Genomic DNA, 19,504 nt, shown 5'->3' with positions numbered 1-19,504 from the left:
AGCTCAAATCAGCAAGAAAGACAGGCTAAAAGGGTGTACAAAAACGGAGAATAAAGAGGGAAAATGGGTTACCTTTGTAGGCAAAAGGGGACAGCAGCCTCTAGACCCAAAAATGCAGCCCTCAACCTCTGAAAACAAGACCCAAGGACCTCCAAGTGACGATGGAAGTGTTGTGCTAGGAGGTGTAGTTCAAATGGCCAAGAACTAGACCCTTTTGCACCCTCTAACCCACACAAATGTAGAGAGAGAGGGAGATATAGAGAGGGAGTGATATATGTTTCATATATCTGATTTTTCTAACCCCTAAAATGGAAGGAGAGGCTCTCCTTATATAGAGAAACCAAGGGGGCAAAGCTTCTCTTAGAAGCTTTGACCAAAAAGGCCAAGCTTCTCTTAGAAGCTTGGATCAATAAGGCCAAGCTTCTTAGAGAAGCTAGGCAAAGGGGTCAAGAGGTTCAAGCTTCTTCAAGAAGCTTTAAAAAAAAGGGTCAAGCTTCTTGGAGAAGTTTAAAAAAGGGTCAAAAGGTTCAAGCTTCTTGGAGAAGCTAAAAAAGGTCAAGCTTCTTGGAAAAGCTAAAAAAAGGGTCAAAAGGTTCAAGCTTCTTGGAGAAGCTACAAAGGGTCAAGCTTCTTGGAGAAGCTAAAAAAGGTTAAGCTTCTTGGAGAAGCTAAAAAAGGGTTAAAAGGGTCAAGCTCCCTCAAGAAAAGGTCTCGGTCAGGACAAGTGGCCGATTGATCAAAAACAGTGGCCGGCCGACCAAACATAATGCCGACCGACCATCAAGAGTGCCGATCGGCCATCACCAATGGCCGGTGGCAAGGAAACAAGGCTGGTGGCCTCATGCTACGGCCGGTGAGGTGTGGGGATGGCCTACAAGCTATTTCCCACCCTAAGAAGCAAAACAACAAGTGTTTGGTGCAAAACCAGACACAAAACCAGTCGAGTTGAGAGATCCTAAGGCACGGCGCGTAGCCGAGACCTCTGGGAACTCAAGACGAACACAAACAAGGATGGTCATCGAGTGTTCAAATGATGACGTCCAAGTCTTGAGGACGGTCAAAAATGGGGTGTCTACACTAGCCTTGGTAGTTGTTTAATCTTATTTGTTTACTGCTATTGTTGAGTAGTTTGTGCTGCTATTTTTGACTTTTGATGTTTTGTTGCCTGCTGCTATTTGCGGAATGGTGTGTCACAGGATGAGCTTTGATCTGCCTGATGCTGTATCTGTTTCAGTGGGCTGTGAAGGGCAATCTGAACTGCTGTATGTGTTGTTGGTCTGCTATGCCATTCGGTCTGTTATGCTAAATGCTAGTCTGGTCTGAATTGCTGAATTGATGGGGTGCATAGGGCAAACCTCAATGTTGTAGCTGTTGTTGGTCTACTATGCCATTCTAGGCTGCTTTGTCGAAATATAGTTTTGTGGCTACTGCTGCAAATAATTGGAGTTAAAGCTGAATCAGTTTTGTATGGAGGTAGGACTAACATTTTGTAGACAACTTCCTTTTTATTTATTTATTTTTGCGGGGGTGCCCGGGGCCCCTACCAGTCCCTTGGTAGGTCATCCCCTGCAAACATGCTAAGGGTGTATCTACTGCATTAGAACACTTTAAAAATAAAAATAATAAAATTGTGAAAACTGTTTTGTAGTAGAAATTTTCACATGGATAACTAATCTTATATCATTCAAAGAAGCTGCTGAAGATTTGAATCAGTCCAGGAAGCCATGAATCTAGATGAATAGAATATTGTATCTTGATTTATATATAATGGTAGAAAAAAGGATCTCCATGATGCCTTTGATTTGAAATAAACAAACTAAATATATACATGTTGTCTTGATTTTAGTTCCACCCAATGTCCACAATGACACACTGTTATAAGACAACCTCCAATGACACATCTTAGTTCTCATGCCTAAGCAGTTGAACATTTTATATTCTGTATGAAACTTGGAAAGGACATTGCATTTGGCAGAGTTTTTGAATAAAAAAATCTGTTCAAAAATTCACAAAAAGTTATTCTTTCAAAACTATTTACAAAATATTGGACAGTGAACAGAGAGACATTTTGGGGATAGAGAATCTCATCCCAACTACTTCTTAAGTTGTATTGTAACAGTGTCTTCAGTGAGACAAGTAGCCAATAAACCAAAGTTAATATTTTTTTTTAATCCGCAAAACAAAAGGCAATTTATGGATGAACAACAAAACAAAATACAATAGAACTAGGAGAGTGCCAAAAGCATCATTGCAAGGCACATCCATCCCAGCTAGTTTGGCATAAAAGAACTTACTCAATCGTATGCTAACACAACCCAAAGAACAAACCAGTTGGGGAGGCTCCGTTTAGCAATAGTAGAGAAAAAGAAAACAAGAATACTAGAACCAAAAAGTGAACAGAAAACAACAGAGGCTACTTAGTTTGTCAGAATCCTTACATCTCACTAGGGGGTGAAGGAATGAAGTCTTGCCACAAGTAAGATTCCCCTCCCCTAAGCTATGGCTTCCAATGTACCAAAAGAAATAAGTTAAAACAAATCTAATCAGAATACTGTAAAATTCATTTGCAAATAGGACCCAAACAATAGAACCTTCATTCTTATAGAATTAGGATGCTAAAATGATGGGATTGATACCTAGGCAAACATTTCTATTGTGCAAACACTAAATAATTTCTTATTTGTAAGCCTCTAATCATCAGTAAGAAAGAAAAAAAAATACCGAGGTTTATTTATGGATTAAGTAATTACATCTTGATCATCCATGACCTTTTTTTTGGGTAATTATCATCCATGGCCATCCATGAAGTACGATCCAAAAAGTAAAATTGTGCAGGTAAAACAACGGCACTTCAATGGGGGTAAGTGAAAAGAGACTAAAAGATATACACAACTACAATTAATAGTAAGAGAAACTATATACAAGTATCAGCAAACAATCAAGTTAACTCATCCAACGTTACCATGGTAAAAAATGTTGTAATGGAAGATGTCATTAAATAAATTAAATAATAATAATAATAATAACAATAATAATAATAATAAATAAATTAAATAATAATAATAACAAATAAGAGAAGGTAGTAAATTGAGACAATTTTAAAGGAAGCAACATGTATTAGGTTGTTATCACTAGTCACTAATAGTACCATTAGTGTTAGTTACTAGACTAATATTAAAAGTTATTTTCTACTGATATGAAAGAAAAGAAACTATTGAGAATCCATGATTTTTATAGCAGCATGTTAGCATGAAAAGAGCAAACTACTATAACATATGTGATATTAATATTAATATATGCTATAACAAACAAGTGCATAATAAGCGCATAATGTATCATATGAAGTATCAGTAAGTTCATTGACCACGGTACCGGTTACTGAATCCTGATTCCTACCTCAACAAAAACATCATAATGCAAAATCTATTACATACTGCAAAGCAATCAAGCATACTGCTTCCGAAATAAAAAGGTTGCACCATACAATTCATGAAACAACATATTTGAGCTATCTACTAAAATAAATAGAATTGCACTGACATATTTACAACAAAAAATAAATAAATTAATAAAATAAAAATAAAAAAAGCAGTACAAACTACCAATATATATATATATATATATATATATATATATATATATCTTAAATGAAGTATGAAAGGTTGAACTAATTAGAGTTTATTAAGGCTTGATAGAGTAGGACTCTAGGGAATAAAATAAAGGCTAAACAATAATTTTGCTGGTTCTTGTAAACGAGAAGAACAAGAATCTCATAACCTAATTTGGAGGTTCACCTGGTCTAACTTTAACTTTAGTGCAAATTTGGTCTTATTGCACATGCTTTATCATCCTGCTAGTTTTGAAAAGATTTAAATCTCCCCATAAAAACTCATACAACTAGTGTTTTATATCACGACATATTGACATTTACAAAGATAGATCCCCCTTCATTATAATGAGTTTCATTTGCATTTGTGCCCCAATTAAACATTCACATTGCTCTAATTATGACATGAACTAAAGCATGATATACATCAAGACTCTACATCAACATCTGTATCAAAATCACTTTGTAGGTCATATTCTTCGTCTGTGTCGTCACCCTCCCTCATTAATCCATCTTCATCAACACAGATGAAGGCATCATCTGTAACACCCTTGGCTTCTACACCTCTGACAGATTGCAAAACATCCATTGGAATAATTTCATATTCAATATCATGTCGACGCAAAACCACATCATCATCAATAGCAATAGCAGATACAACCTCGGTGGTTTCTTCTTGTCGGAACACATCATCAGGTTGTACGTCATCCATCTCTGGCATATCCCAAATTCCTTGATGTTGAAACTTCTCTACGACTCTCCAATTGGTACCTAATTTGGTGTCATTAACATAGAATACTTGTTCAACTTGACTTGGTAATACAAATGAGTCATCTTTGTACCATCGACTTGTTACATCAACTGTTGTCAAATGTGGTTCTACACGCGTAGTTCTGGTACTACCGGTATTAAACCATTCACATTGGAACAAAACAATCCGACGTCTGAACAAATAGTTCATTTCCCACACTCTGCACAAGTGTCCATAAAAGTGTATGAGTTGGCCTTCATGCCCCCCTTCCGCGACTAATCCACTATTCTGAATTTTACGACGGTTGTCACGGTCGATAGTATGAAAACGGACACCATTACAACTACATCCTGAATATGTGTTCACTAAGCCACTAGGACCATTGGCTAATTACCACATATCATCAGTTGCTTCGGGGGAAACTTGGCTCTGCAATTCATTCATCTACATGAAGAACATGTGTCATGTTACAAGCATGCACAATATGAACGTAATGTACCATTGATGGTACGATATGAGCATACTAGCTTACATGATCTTTGAACCATTTGGGGAATTCTTTCCGATGTCTGTTTTCGATGTCAAATGCACCGGCTCTTTGGTGTAACAAGTTCTTGTGCTCCCTAGTTACAAGAAATACGATTCAAAAATTTTTACTAAGATAAAGACTAATCAATTTACAACTAACACATTCTAAATACGTTTGAAGGATTCATACTCTACGTGTATATCCACTTCTGTGCTATTGTGTAGGACAAACTAATGAGCCATCTCGTGTTCAGCTACGGACACATCGGACGCCTTTGTCATTAGACCAAAGGGACGGACATTTTGAGTGAATACCGCCAACCCTAGGCCACGGTCACCCATGTCAAAATTCTTTTCTGGGCGGTTAAACAATGTTTCAACTCCATCCAAATACATTGAACAAAATGTTGTACATTCTTTGGAAATGTAAGCCTCGATAATAGAACCTTCAGAATGAGCTTTGTTGGCCACAAACCCTTTTAGACGGGCAAGCAACCTAATGATCAAGCCGATGACAATGTTATACTGCAATCTTTCTATCAGCAGTAAAGCTTTATTAAAATTTGACAGTAATAGAAGGGCTGAGTTAATACCTCTCAATTGGGTACATCCATCGATATTGCATTGGGCCTCCAAGCATAGCCTCTCGAGGCAAGTGAATTGCCAAATGGACCATGACATCAAAAAAAGTCAGCGGAAAAATCATCTCAAGCTTACAAAGTATGACTACGATTTGTTCATCCAATTTCTGCAAATCTGAACGCCTCAATGTCTTTGAACACAACTGTTTGAAGAAATTTCCCAACTCAAAAAGTGTCGTTCCAATTTCCTTATTAAGGTAGCCACACATCCCAATTGGAAGAAGTCATTGTATAAGGACATGACTGTCATGACTTTTGAGGCCAGATAATTTTCCAGCTTGAGCGGTCACGCAATTGGAGATATTTGTTGTATAGCCATCAAGGTACTTCATTGATTTCAAGAAATCACAAAAGCCTTGTCTCTCTTTCACAGACAATGTGTACAATGCGGAAGGCTTCTCAAAGGACCCATTAGAACGCATCTTCAAGTGTAACTCTTTACGTATTCTCATGTCCTCCAAATCTAAGCGTGCTTTGTCTGTGTCCTTGTTCTTTCCATCTACGCTCAAAAGTGTCCCAACGACATTGTCACATATATTGTTTTCAATATGCATGACATCAAGGTTGTGTCGAAGCTTTAATGTTTTCCAATAGGGCAAGTCAAACATAATGCTTCTCTTGCTCCAATTCAAATTTTGATGTTCATTCCTTTGTCGTTTTCGATTTTGTGGGTGCTTTCCATACAGCTTGTAAGTCGCAGAATTAATTTGCTCTAGTATTTGGTCCCCCGATAAGTCCAAAGGTTTGGACCTAAGGTCCGTTTGACCATTGAAGAGCTTACTTGTTCGCCAAGTGTGGTTCTCAGGCAAGTGGCGACGAGTACCCATATACCCTATTTTACTTCGTAATCCCTGGGACGATGCATTAGTGTTACAATTAGGACAAGCCAAGTAACCCTTTGTACTCCACCCTGACATGTTACCGTACGCAGGGAAGTCATTTATGGTCCACATTACCGCCGCATGCATTCTAAAAATTTTCCCGTTCGATGCATCATATGTTTGCACACCATGCTCCCACAAATTCTTCAATTCTTCTATTAATGGTTGCAAGTAAACATCAATGTCTCTTCCAGGAGCCGAACGTCCGAGAATAAGCAATGAAATCATGAAATATGGCTCTTTCATGCACTTCCACGGTGGGAGATTTTAAGGCATTAAAATTACAGGCCACATGCTATATGATGTGCTCATATTTCCAAATAGATTGAAACCATCTGTTGCCAGCCCTAGCCTTACATTTCGAGAGTCATCAGAAAACGTCGGATGCTGCTTATCAAAGTCCTTCCATGCTTCACCATCGGCCGGATGCCTTAATATGTCACCATCCACACGCTTCTCATTGTGCCATCTCATATCTGCGGCTGTTTTTTTGGACATATACAGTCTTTTCAACCTCGGTGTCAAAAGAAAGTACCGCAATACCTTGTGTGGAATCTTTTTACCACCATCATCGTTCAACTTGTATCTACACACGTCACATGTACGGCATTTCTCCAAATTAGCACTCTCCTTCCAAAATAGTGCACAATCATTCTTACACGAATGAATTGTTTCATATCCCAAACCCAAGTCACGTAAGAACTTCTTAGCATCATAGTGTGTCCATGGAATAGTTTGATGACATTCTAGTAGAATGTCCTTGAATACCTGCATAACCATATCGAATGACTTGTTGCTCCATTTGTTGTACACCTTCACATGAAGCATCTTAATGATGAATGATAACACAGAGAACTTTTCACATGTCGGGTAAACTTTGCGTTGTGCATCTTCGAATAACCTAATGAACTTATGCAAATCCTCCCTCTCCAAACCATTAGTTTCCTCATCGATAGGATCATCCATAAGACCACTCACATAAATTTCTTCCAACATAATAGGCAATTCATCCATGGGCGGATCTTCGATATCTATCACACATTCGCCACTATCTCCACATTGGTCATTTGATACACTAGGATGAGACACGGGAACATGTTCCCCGTGGTGCACCCAAGTTATATACGAAGATGCCATTCCTCTTCGGATCAAGTGCATCCACACAACTTGTCTGCTATATTTTGTGTCATTAATGCAATCGACACACGGACACCTAATTTCATCCTCTATGCCTAAATTTTTCGTAGCAAAATCAAGGAATGACTTCACCCCTTGTTGATACTCTTTACTTGTCAACCTATTATTTATCGTCATCCAACTCTTGTCCATTTTGTCACCTACAATTCACACAAAGATTAACCGAGGAACAAATGAGAACACGCATTTCAAGTTGAGATAGATTTTGTTGTTTTTCATTCATTGTTTGGCTTGTCACATAAATCTCTTTTAGGGTGGGACCAAATGACACGGTTTGTACCATGCAATGCGTAATTATGGAAGTTAATTTAAGAAATGACCCGTAATTTTGGACCACTAGATAGCATAACTAGTAGAGCACTAGTACTAGTGAAACCTGTAGACACCCCATTTTTTACCGACCTTAAGACTCAGACGTTATCGATTGAGTGCTCGGTGATGGTGCATGTTGTGCCCGTTTAGAGGTCTTCGGAGTTTCGGCTAAGAGCCTTGCCTTCGGGCCTCTGAACTCTTTTGTGCTTCGGCTCGGTTTGTGGACTGAATCTTGTTTTCTTTTTTCAGAGGGAGGGAGAGGTCTTGTAGACCAGCTCCTTGTGGTCGTAGGCCACTTTTCTTGTTTGGAGACTAGTTTCCGATTTTTGGAGCCTTTGGCCGCGCGCCTTGTCTCGGGACCGCTTAACGTTCTCTGTTTGGCGTGGTTTTTGAACCACACCTTGTTGCCTCTACCTAGAGGAACACTGTGATCCAGGAGACCACTTTTGTGGTTGCATACCACTTTTGGTGCTCGTCGACTAGTTTTCAAGGCTTTCGGCCACGTGCTTTGCCTCCTGATCTCTCGTCTTGCATCCGCTTTGGTTTGTTTTTGGTACAAACCTTGTTTTCCTTGTTTGGAAGGTGGTACAAGGGTGGGAGAGCACTTTTTCTCCTTGGAGAGAACTTTTTCTCGTTGGAGACCACTTTTCCTTCTGCCAGCCAGTTTTCTGGTTGGATAACTGGCTTGCTTGGTCTTTGGGCCACATTTTCTGGTCGGCCACCACACCACTAGTTTTCTTTCATGCTCTAGACCTATCCCACCTATGGCTGACTAGTTGTTGCTCTCAGAGATCATTTAAAGTGGTCGGCCGACCACTTTAAGTAGCAGGCCGACCACTTGAAGTGGTCGGCTGCTTTTTGACACCTTTTTGGAGATATTTTCCTCCAGCTGGCACAGCTGGAGGACTTTAGGGCCATCCTCCATACACGTGTATGGAGGGATTGCCTTGGTGCTTAGCTTCTCCTAGAAGCTTTGCCTTTCCTCTTCTATAAGAGGGAAGCTCCTCCTCCCTCCTCTAGGGTCAAAAAAACTAGCTGAGAGGGATAGATATAGTGTTGTATCTATATCTCCTTGTTTCTTCATTTTTGTGCTTTAAAAGTGTAGATTTGTCTTAGTTTAACACACAAACACACACTCAAACACCATCCTTGGGTAGCGGAGGTGCTAAGGAGTTTTTTTTGGTGTTCTTGGACTGATTTAAGCTCAAAGAACTTACTGGAGTTGCAGTGGTAAAGAAGGTCTTCAAGGGTGACTCTTTGACCTTTAAAACCCTCATTCTTGCTTAAGTTTTTGAGCCTATTTTCATATTGTTTTGAGCTTAACTTATGACTGACAAAAGTTCCATTTTTAAGTGCTTAAAATAGTTGTTTTAGGTCACTTTTTCGTTTGGGGTGATTTACCCCCTCTTAGTCCTTGTTAGGCCTTGTTTTGAGCCATCCATTTAGGCTCTTGTTGAACCCTTTGCATGACCTTTCTACCACTGAAATCTAGAGGAATTTTAGTGGTGGAAAGGTGATTTTGGTGTCCTAAATAGGAGAGGGTCATCCCCTCTCCTTGTATTTTGTTTACTAGCTTCATATGCTTTATGTTTAAGCACCTTTGTTAAGCTTGTGTTGGCCATATCTTAGCTTGTATTTGTGGTTATTTTGCTGAGGCATACCACTTTTTTGGATTGGTTTGGTCACTCCATGCATGGTTAATACACTTGTAGTGTAAATCACACAAACTAGCTTTGTATGCTTCGTGAAGTAGCATGTCATTCTAGCTTGTTTTTTTTCTATTTTAGCATGTTTTTGGTGATGTTTTGCCATGTCATGACTCTCTTTTGATTTGGTTTGGTTGGCCCTTGCATGCCTCATGCACTTGTGGTGTAATCCCATGAAATAGCCTAACATGCATCATGTTGTAACATGTCATTTTAGCATGCTTTTGGCTTAACTTCAAGAAGCTTTTGTCCATGTTTTAACATGTCTAAGGTCTGATTTTAGTTTTTTTGGCCATGCATGACTTGTTTTGTATAGCCTTGGTTCAATCTAGCTTGTTAGCCTTATGTATTGAGTCCTCTAGCATGCATTGCTTGGCCTATTTCAGTGATTTGGCATCACTTATTATGTGATTTCAGTCCATGTTTCATAGCCATACATTCACATTTATCATTTATTCAATGCATTGGAGGGTTTCCCCCTTTATGCCTTAACATGAATCATTGCGTATGCCGTCATGCCATAGCTTGCGAGACATCATTTCAGTGTTTATTTGGGTTTATTTTGCCATGATATAACTCTGATTTTTGTTGCTTGAGTCATCCCATGCTTGGTCCTAATTGGTGTAGTGTAATCCACCTTATTTGCCTTGTATGCATCATGCCTCATGCTCACCATGCTAGCTTGTTTTGGCATACTTCCGTATATGTTTTAGACTCATTTTGACATGTTCTAGGATTGTTTTGGGTTGCCTTGGTCACATGCTTCATGTTTTGTATACTTGTAGTACAAATGCTCTTGCTTGCCTCAAGCTTTGAGCACCATTGCATGCTTCATTTGTGTCGTGTACATGATTTGGCATCACTTAACATGACATTTCAGAGCCTTTAGCATTGCCATGTTCCTACCTCAATCATGCTTTAAGTGCCTTTGAGTGTTATACATTGTTGCCTAGTTTATGCCTTAGCTCGTATGCTTGCATGCTTAGGCCTTTGAGCCCTCGTCTCAGCATATTTAGGTCCTTATTTTGACCTACTTGAGCTCTGTCCATGCTTAGTTCATGCATTTGTGCCATGTATTGCATGCCTCATGTGTAGTCCTCTTTACTAGCTTCATGCTTTAAGGACCCTAGCATGCCATACTTGTGTTGATTAAATGATTTGGCATCATTTCTTACCTCATTTCAGTGCATTTAGTGTTGCTACACTTCCATGCTTTTCACTCTTTAAGTGCTTTTAAGAGTTGTAACTTTGTGCCTTAATTGGTGAGCCAATTGGTATGCATGTTTATATATGCTTTTAGTGCCTTTGGTTTTAGCATTATGGCCACTGTTTTGGCATGACTGAGGTCTATCCATTTCGGTTTAAGTCCATTGAATATGTGGTTTGCATGTTGTTGCATGCTTGGTGTATTGCATATTGTTGCCCTTGTCGCATTGCATTGCGCATGCATGCATTACATTGTGTTAAGAACCCTATGATTGCCTTGCATTGAGTATGCCATCTAGTTCTTAGCATTTAGCATTGGGTATGCCATGTTATTCCTTGCATTGTGTATGCTAGGTTGTTAGTTGCATTGTGTATGCCATGTAGATCATCGCATTGTGTATGGCTTATACCTTGCATTGTGTATGTTTAGGTTACATCATCGCATTGTGCATGCTAATTGATATTTGCATTGTGCATGCTAGTTGTTGCATGCATTAGTATTGTGCATGTCATTAGCCTTGTTAGGTTGTTCAAGTTGCATTCCATGCTTGGATCACATTGCATTGTGCATGCCATGTTATTTGTTGCATTGTGTTTGGAATAGGTGTTAGTCCAAACATGAGAAACGAGGGGCGTTTCATACTTCAAGTGATGAAGCGTGCCTCGATTCTCGGGCACCGACACTCTTGATCATACATGATAGAGTTTTAGGCTTTATGTGTTTACTTGTGCATTCATTTTATATTGAATTGTGCAACTTCGCCTCTCGGCCGTCATGCATTGAAATGCGCGATTGGTGGCCCGAGGGTCGAGAATCGCACTCCCTTGAGCTAATGACATGATAGGGAGGGTGGTTGTGCACACATATCTTGCAAATACATTGCCATGCCCTTTCTTGCTCTCTGTTGCAGCAAATTGGAATTCAGCAGCAACAACTGGCCGGCCAACCAGAAAAACCAGCTGGCCGACCACTTTTCTGATTTTTCAACAACCAAAAGTGGTCGGCAGGTGTCTGGAGAGAAAAAAAGTGGTCGACCACCCTCCCACAGGACTCCTAAGGTGAAGTTTCAGCTTTCTGGAGCTTGGTGCAAGTTTCTGAGAACAAATGAAAACAGAGGCAAATCGGGGCATCGCATTGGATTTCCAAACGAGGTGACGGGGCATGCATGCATTCTTCTCCCTCTCGACGCTCCTGTTTTATTGCTTTCCTTAGCTGCCATGCTTAGATAGATAGCTTATGCTTTGGTTTGTACTTTAATAGTTAATGCGTTAGCTATTCAATTTGTTTTGTAATAATTAGTTAACTAGGATTAGTTAATTAATTGTGCTGTAATAATTAGTTTAATTAGCTTAGATTAGCTAGTTAGCTTCTTATTTGGTCTCTCTATCGAGAGGGCACACTGTTGTAATAAGCGTGCGTGTGTGTGATGCATGTTTTCCAACCTCAATTTCTTTCTCCCTTTTACTTAACCGCTTACGATGGTTAGTTTTAGGGCCTGTTTAATTTAGCATACCTTATGCTTTGCATGCGTGCATCCATTCATCTGTTTTGCATGCACCGAGCTTGGCGCATCATACTAACTGCATTGTATTTCCAATACATTTACTTGAATACGTGTTCAACAGCATGTTACCAAGTTGCATTTCACATGACATTCTAGAATAGCCGAGCCTATTTTAGTTACATTTTCGCATGTGTTGCATTAGCCATCTTAACATGAACCAGGATCATGCATGATTTCTAACTAGTTCCTTGTTTTGGCTCGGAGTACACTGTGAGTGTTTACGCTTTAGCATACTGCATGTGTGTTATTGACTGCCATGAAAGCATGCTTGCCATGAGGCCAACTGCTTACTTGATTAACTGTCTAAATGCCTGTGGGTGAAGGTTGGATTATCTGAATTGGAACAATTCATTAAAATTCGCATTTTAGCCTACTTGCGAGTAGAAAATTTCAAACCGTTTTCAAACGAACATGCAATGTTTTGTTCCAAATTGGGCGATCTAATCTATACTTGTTTGCTATGTGCATCACATAGTAAGATTAACTAATTAACCGGAATAAGAACACATGTGTTGTGAAACCCCGAGCTTTTCGAAGGCAGTATGTAGTTGAATTTCGGGGACGAAATTGTTTTAAGGGGGATAGGTTGTGAAGCCCCTGAAAAATATTTTCTCTTTAAAAACCCTAATGTTTAACTTATTTTCTTAAAACCCCTCAGTTACTAGAATTATTTCGAACTAGTGTTTATAATGTGTAAATTATTTTCCAACTAGTGTTCATTTAATCCAACTAGTGTTCATTCATAACCTAACTAGTGGGTTAGGGTCCTTTCATTTTTCAAGTAGTGGTTCTTTCATATCCTAATTAGTAGGCTTTTATGACAAACTTGTTCATTTAATATCCTTATTAGTGGTTCATTTACTATCCTTATTAGTGGTCCATTCATATTCAAACTTGTCCTTTCAAATTCCTAACTAGTAGGCTATAATGACAACCTTTCAATACCAACTACACCAAGGTTGCCTATAAACATCACCAAGCAACACTCTCACACTTCCACATTCGACCTAAGGAGAGAAAAGAGAACAAGAGAGGAATTTTGAGAGGAAGAATAAGGGAGAAGAGAGCCATCTTGTTCAAAACTTAGCAGGTAAGCCACAACACAACCTTCTCTTTCATTTTCCTTTTTTTCAAATACATGTCTTAGGGTTCTAGATAATGTTCTAGATCTGTTATTTATTAGTTACTTGTGTTAAAAATGCTAAGAGTTGAGTATTGATTCTATCTCTTTTGTATTTTTCCCATCTCGGTATAAAACCATCTTTTTCTCCATATAAATCTCTCAACTTTCCAAGGACACACCTTCAAGAAAACTTTCTGAGTTAAATATATGCTAGTTAGCATGTTTTCTTCACAAAAGAAATGAAAACTTTCCTTTGGGTGGAACCCTTTTCTTATAAATCTTCTTGTTTTGGACATCTACCCTAGAAACTATTTTTACAGCCCACTTTCAAAAATTCCAGAAAAATGTATGAAATTATTCTTGACCTCTATTTTAGGTCAGCATTTTCCTTAAGGAGTTAGCTTTCAAATAAAATTAGTTTCATTGAAAAACATTAAGCGGCTTGCAAGAAAATCAAATTTTCGTAACGATCAACGGGTCTGGACAGAATCTGGACAGCACTGGAATGTTTTCTAAATAACTTAAAATCTGGAAAAGCAAACCCATTTCCGAAAAATGTTCTAGAAACTAGATCAAATTCTCTACGAATCATAGGAAGACCGAGTCCGGTGAAGGATCTAAACTAGCCTTTCATTTTAATCTTTATGTGATATTAAATCTGGAAATATTTGTTATGTATGGATGTTTTATGTCCTGGTATTCATGAAAATGTATTATGATCATATCTTGGCAAGATATTTTATGTGTTATGTTATGTTATGTTATTTATCTTTCTCATCTTAAGGATGCATGTTTATGTGGATATTATTATCTTGTAAGTTGGACTAACCTTGACTTAAAACTTTTAACTCAACGGGAAACCTAATTGGGAGGGTATTGGGGTTTTGAGCACTTGAGTAATGGAAAGATGAGAAAAAGTGTTATATGGTTGTTGGGATGCGTCCCTAATTGGAAGTTAAAGTCTTGCGCAAGTGGTTTTCGGAACCCTTGAACCGAGCGGTTGTATTCGGACCCTAGGTGGTTTGGTGTGAGGAGGGTTTCGGGCAAGACCCTATTTCACCGTCTCTTTTGAGGCCCTGCGCAACCCAATATGCCTAGGTTCAACCCTTAACCCACGCAACCCAATATGCGACTCTAGAAGCCCTTACCCCTTTATCTTATTTTATCTATCATGCTACTATATTTAAGGTAGACTGACAAATAAAAATCTTTTTCCACCTTAGGATGTCAGCGGAAGACTATCCAGGACGCGATATCAGTCTCGACTCGTGGGGTACTTTCCGTATGCAAGGAAGGAGGGCCATATCTGTCAGCCCCAACTTTAGCCGCCGACGCTGTGTGAGTGTCGCCGAGGAAATGATCAGAACGGAGATATGTAAGGTGGAAACGGAGTACTCCCGTTATACGTGGGAGCAAAAGAGGTCTCTGGTGCGGCGCCGCCTACAATTTTTGAGCCGGGCAGCGAAGAAGGTGGTCCAAATAGAGCAATATGATCAGAGGATAGACTCCTTGATACACCGAACTTTGACCACCATAGCATACCACCGACCACCGACTCAGGCTGAAAGCTACGCATCTTGTTATCAGGGGCCAAGCAACAATCAACCAAGGAATATAGAGCAACCACCAAAACAGAATGGAGTAACCCCAGCCTACCTTATAGAGGTGTCGTTTGAACGCAATCCCCCCTCACCAACGTACACCCCCCGCTCTCCGAACCAAGCCACTAACTCCGCTGAGGAAGATCCAAAAGAAGACTTTGATTGGTCGGGAAATGAAAACTAGTTCGAGAAATAGTAAAGCTAGACTTTTGTAAGATCCGCTGATAGGATCCTTAGAATAAGACAGCCTGAACTTTGTAATGCGTAGATGCCCTTTAAATGTAACTCCGATTAGGAGCCCTTTTGGAATGATGCCTATTATAATATACGAATGATGTGTTAATCTATGTTTTTTACTGTTATTTGTTTTAGTACACTCTAAGGAAACTGAACTTTCATTTCAAATCTAAATAGTAAGATTTTCTAAAATTGGAACCAACTCACCACGTGCCATGAACAGAATGGTGGACACGCGCACTAATGACTATGCCGAAACTAGCAACAACGCACGAAACCGCCCCAGAAACCAACACGGACCCGTCCCCACAGGGACTGACATTCCCAATAATCCAGGACATCAAATTTTGGAAGGATTAGGGCAAGTAAGGAACAATCGACAGAATGAGAGGACTCGACTCTTTTCTGAGTTTCGAAAGCAAAGGCCCCAAAGTTCACTGGTGTGCCGGACTCAAAGGTAGCTGAAAACTGGCTTTGACGGATAGAGAAAATGCTAGACACCATGGGCATAACCGAGGCCGCTGATAGAATAGCTTTGGCAGTATTCGAGTTTGATGATGAGGCTGACCATTGGTGGGAGTTAATCAAGAACACTCGTGACGTAGCGAGCCTATCATGGAACCAGTTCAGGGAACTGTTCCTAAATAAATATTTTCCAAATACGGTCCTTCGAAATCGAGTCAAGGAATTCCAAAACCTGGAACAAGGAAACATGACCGTGACCCAGTATGTTGCAAAATTTGAAGAACTAGCCCGTTACGCAGCTAGATTTGTAGCAAATGATGAAGAGAAGGCAAAGATGTTCGAGTGGGGGTTGGACCTTACAATCAGGGGAAGAGTTCTTCCGCAACGACTCCCCACATTTGCTGAGGTGCTGGATACGGCGTTAGAGTCTGAGAGGGAAGTAACAGACACTAGAAAGGCTTGGAACAAGAGGAGAGGGAGTCAGAAGTCTGTTGGACCTCAGAGGAACCAAAAAGGAAACATGACGCCAAAGCCCTACTCCAGACCACAACCACAACCACAACAGCAACAGATCCAAAGAGGAGGCTATCAACAAAGGCCGACGGGACAAATCCAGTGCTTTCATTGCCAACAATAAGGGCACAAAAAGAGCGAATGCCCCCAACTCCCTCCATCTAGGTACCAAGGAGGAGGTTCCGGAGCAAATGCCTAGGCATTAGGTGGGCAGAAGCCTTGGATGAACAAGACATGATCGACTGGACTGCAGCACCAGAAGAATGGAGGAACTCAACACACCAAGACCAGTGGCAACCAGAAGGCAACCGGCAGAGTCTTTGCCTTGCAAGAGGAAGAAGCAGACCCGTCTGTTATTAAGGGTAATTTAGTATTATACAATTCTTGGGTGCATGTTTTATTTGATACTAGAATGTCAGACTTCGATATTATTTTGGGCATGGACTGGTTGTCTGCCCACCGAGCAGTGATCAACTGTCATCAGAGGAAAGTGGTAGCTCACACATTGGATGGAACTCGTTTCCAGTTTAAGGGGGATAGACAAGACCCCATGGCTTCAACAAAACATAGGACGCAGTGGTGCGATCAAATTGCGGGCAGGATAGCAAGTCTGATTTTGAATGAGGAAGGCCAAGGAGAATTAGAACTTCCGCGCATAGTATGTGAATATGCAGATGTATTTCCTACGGAGTTAACGGGATTGCCACCAACCCAGGAAGTAGATTTGAGCATAAATATTTTCTCTTTAAAAACCCTAATGTTTAAATTATTTTCTTAAAACCCCTCAGTTACTAGAATTATTTCGAACTAGTGTTTATAATGTGTGAATTATTTTCCAAATAGTGTTCATTTAATCCAACTAGTGTTCATTCATAACCTAACTAGTGGGTTAGGGTCCTTTCATTTTTCAAGTAGTGGTTCTTTCATATCCTAATTAGTAGGCTTTTATGACAAACTTGTTCATTTAATATCCTTATTAGTGGTTCATTTACTATCCTTATTAGTGGTCCATTCATATTCAAACTTGTCCTTTCAAATTCCAACTAGTAGGCTTTAATGACAAGTAAATCCTAATGTGTCCTTTCATATTCCAACTAGTATGTTACACCAAGTTGCCTATAAATTGAGCCACCTCTCAACTTCTTTCTATGGTTCTTCCCATATCTCTCTTCATTTGTTATATAGATTTAGAGTTTAGATTAAGAATGTTTAAAGTGAGAGTAAGCATTTTCATAAAGGAGGAGAGCTGTAGATTTTGTGAAACCTTACATACCTTATGACTTAGAATTTGAAGATTCAAGGAGAAAGATTGAGATTCGAGTGTTGGAGACGGAGGAGATTGATTTGAGGTAATTCGGGTGGTATACAATATGTTTCTCTAAATCTCTTTGCAAAGAGTTTATTTTAATTACCGTAAATTTGTACTCCTCTTGATTATTCTGATCGTTTGATAAATTCTGTGGAATTATTCGTTGTTGATTCATTTGATTACTCTGGTCATTTGATGAACTCTGTGTAGTTATTCTGTGTTGGAAATGTTGATTTGTCTGGCTAAATGACGTGGAAATGCTCCGTACATGGATCGAGCGGACTTTGCTAATATGCTCTGTACCAATAGCCCGGATAAACAGTTGTGCTTGGGTGAAGGGGGTAAGGCCAGTTACTGGTCGTGTACCAAGTAGGACCGGGTATTTGGTTCTAGATAAATTATCATATGTCGAGTTGTCTTGTTTGTGCAATTTGGTAAATTGTTTGATTATCGAATCTAATCGGTTGTGTAATTGCTGGATCTCTGTTAATTCATTTCCTGTCTGAGCCTTGTTATTCCTGTTGTATTGTATACTTCCCGAATTAATTTATTTTTCAGGCATGGAGCAAATTTAGTGGTGGTTGGAGTTGAAGCATCTAAAGGTTGATTTGAGGTTGTTTTGATTTATTAACGACCCGGAAGTTGGGGCGTTACATGTGTTTTCAAAAATAAAATATCATGCTTAGTACTTATAGTAGCTAGAGAACAAAACGGATTCGCGCCCTCGTAGCGTGGAGCCCAGGGAGTTCTCGGGGCGGTGTAGACCGCGCTGCGAGGGCGGTGTAGAAGTGGAAAACACTGGCTGCTCCAAACTGAATCTATAGTTCTGTGACTACCTTGCAAAAGAAGAAAACAGACAGCACCTTAGCCTGACTTCACTAGAACAGATATAAGTAAAGCTGAATGACTACAATCTCTTCTGAATTCTACCCAAAACTATGCCTGTAAACTGATACCCTCAGGTAAAACTGATTCCCTCAGGAAAAACTGATTCCCCCCAAAATACTGATGCCCTTAGGCCCGATACCCAGACTTGCAGACTGATACACACAACCTGTAGAGACACACTCTGATAACAAATATCATGCAAGTGAGAGCCAAAACACCTCTATGTTGGGGTAGGGTTTCCCTGTCCTATTTTGTCAGGAGCTAGGGTTTCATTACCCATACAGCAGTTTCAAACAACCAATAATTGGGTAAGCAACCTGTCCTAGTTTGGAATAGTCACTATGGATTCCGATATGCACTAGGTCGAATGGTCAAAAAGGGTGCCCCGGTAAAAATCGGAGTTTGTGTTCCCGTCGTGGCAGAGCCCGCAACCGGTCAACCTTATGGCACGCTTCTCAAAGCAAGCCTTCGGCAAACCGTTCAGGAATAGCATATAGCAAACACGGTGTCCTAGGCGCACCAATGCAAATGCAATGCGAAGAGACACATAAGTGGAAACAAAACAAGATATCATGAGTTCGAGTCAAGTTCTCTAATTCCCCAGCAGAGTCACCAGAAACTGTAGACCGCCCCGAGAACTCCCCAAGCTCCGCACTGCAAGGGTGCGAATCCATTTTGTTCTCTAGCTACTACAAGTTCGGACTCGTGTCACGGTTCTGAATCTAATCTCACAAAGTGCAATGTGAGACCGATAAATCACCAAAGAGTCTAAATCCGACAAATCGTTTTGGAAAACTGATTTTAATAAAGAAGTGTCAAACATGGACTGCTTTTGGGGGAAATTTAGGAAACCCTGAATCGTGCCTAAGGCCATGTGTCCGTTATCACCAAAGGTGCCTCGACTTGGGAACTTGGGTACGAGAGGGGAAGGTCATGCAATGAGCACCCCCGCTTGCCCGATCAAAAGATCGGCC

At 40.0% G+C, this 19,504-nt stretch overlaps 2 protein-coding genes across 2 annotated transcripts; one reads left to right on the top strand and one right to left on the bottom strand.

The window, feature by feature from the left end:
• Positions 1 to 6,675: 6,675 nt before the first annotated feature.
• LOC145799886 (uncharacterized) lies at positions 6,676 to 7,737 on the bottom strand. Its single transcript, XM_082889527.1, has one exon. It carries the CDS (start codon positions 7,735 to 7,737, stop codon positions 6,676 to 6,678), a length of 1,062 nt encoding a protein of 353 aa, XP_082745653.1.
• An 8,120-nt stretch (positions 7,738 to 15,857) lies between these two features.
• Positions 15,858 to 16,457, top strand: LOC114294783 (uncharacterized). Its single transcript, XM_028238928.2, has one exon. It carries the CDS (start codon positions 15,858 to 15,860, stop codon positions 16,455 to 16,457), a length of 600 nt encoding a protein of 199 aa, XP_028094729.2.
• The last annotated feature ends 3,047 nt before the right edge of the window (positions 16,458 to 19,504 follow it).

The sequence above is a fragment of the Camellia sinensis genome, chromosome 9 (assembly GCF_055761805.1).
Source record: "Camellia sinensis isolate YWXY chromosome 9, ASM5576180v1, whole genome shotgun sequence".
NCBI lineage: Eukaryota > Viridiplantae > Streptophyta > Magnoliopsida > Ericales > Theaceae > Camellia > Camellia sinensis.
Note: the sequence above shows the minus strand (reverse complement) of the source record. Positions and strands in the feature narration are given on the sequence as shown.

Coding starts and splice junctions, on each gene's coding strand:
- LOC114294783 (XM_028238928.2), top strand. CDS start 15,858: ATGGGCATAACCGAGGCCGCTGATAGAATAGCTTTGGCAGTATTCGAG.
- LOC145799886 (XM_082889527.1), bottom strand. CDS start 7,737: ATGGACAAGAGTTGGATGACGATAAATAATAGGTTGACAAGTAAAGAG.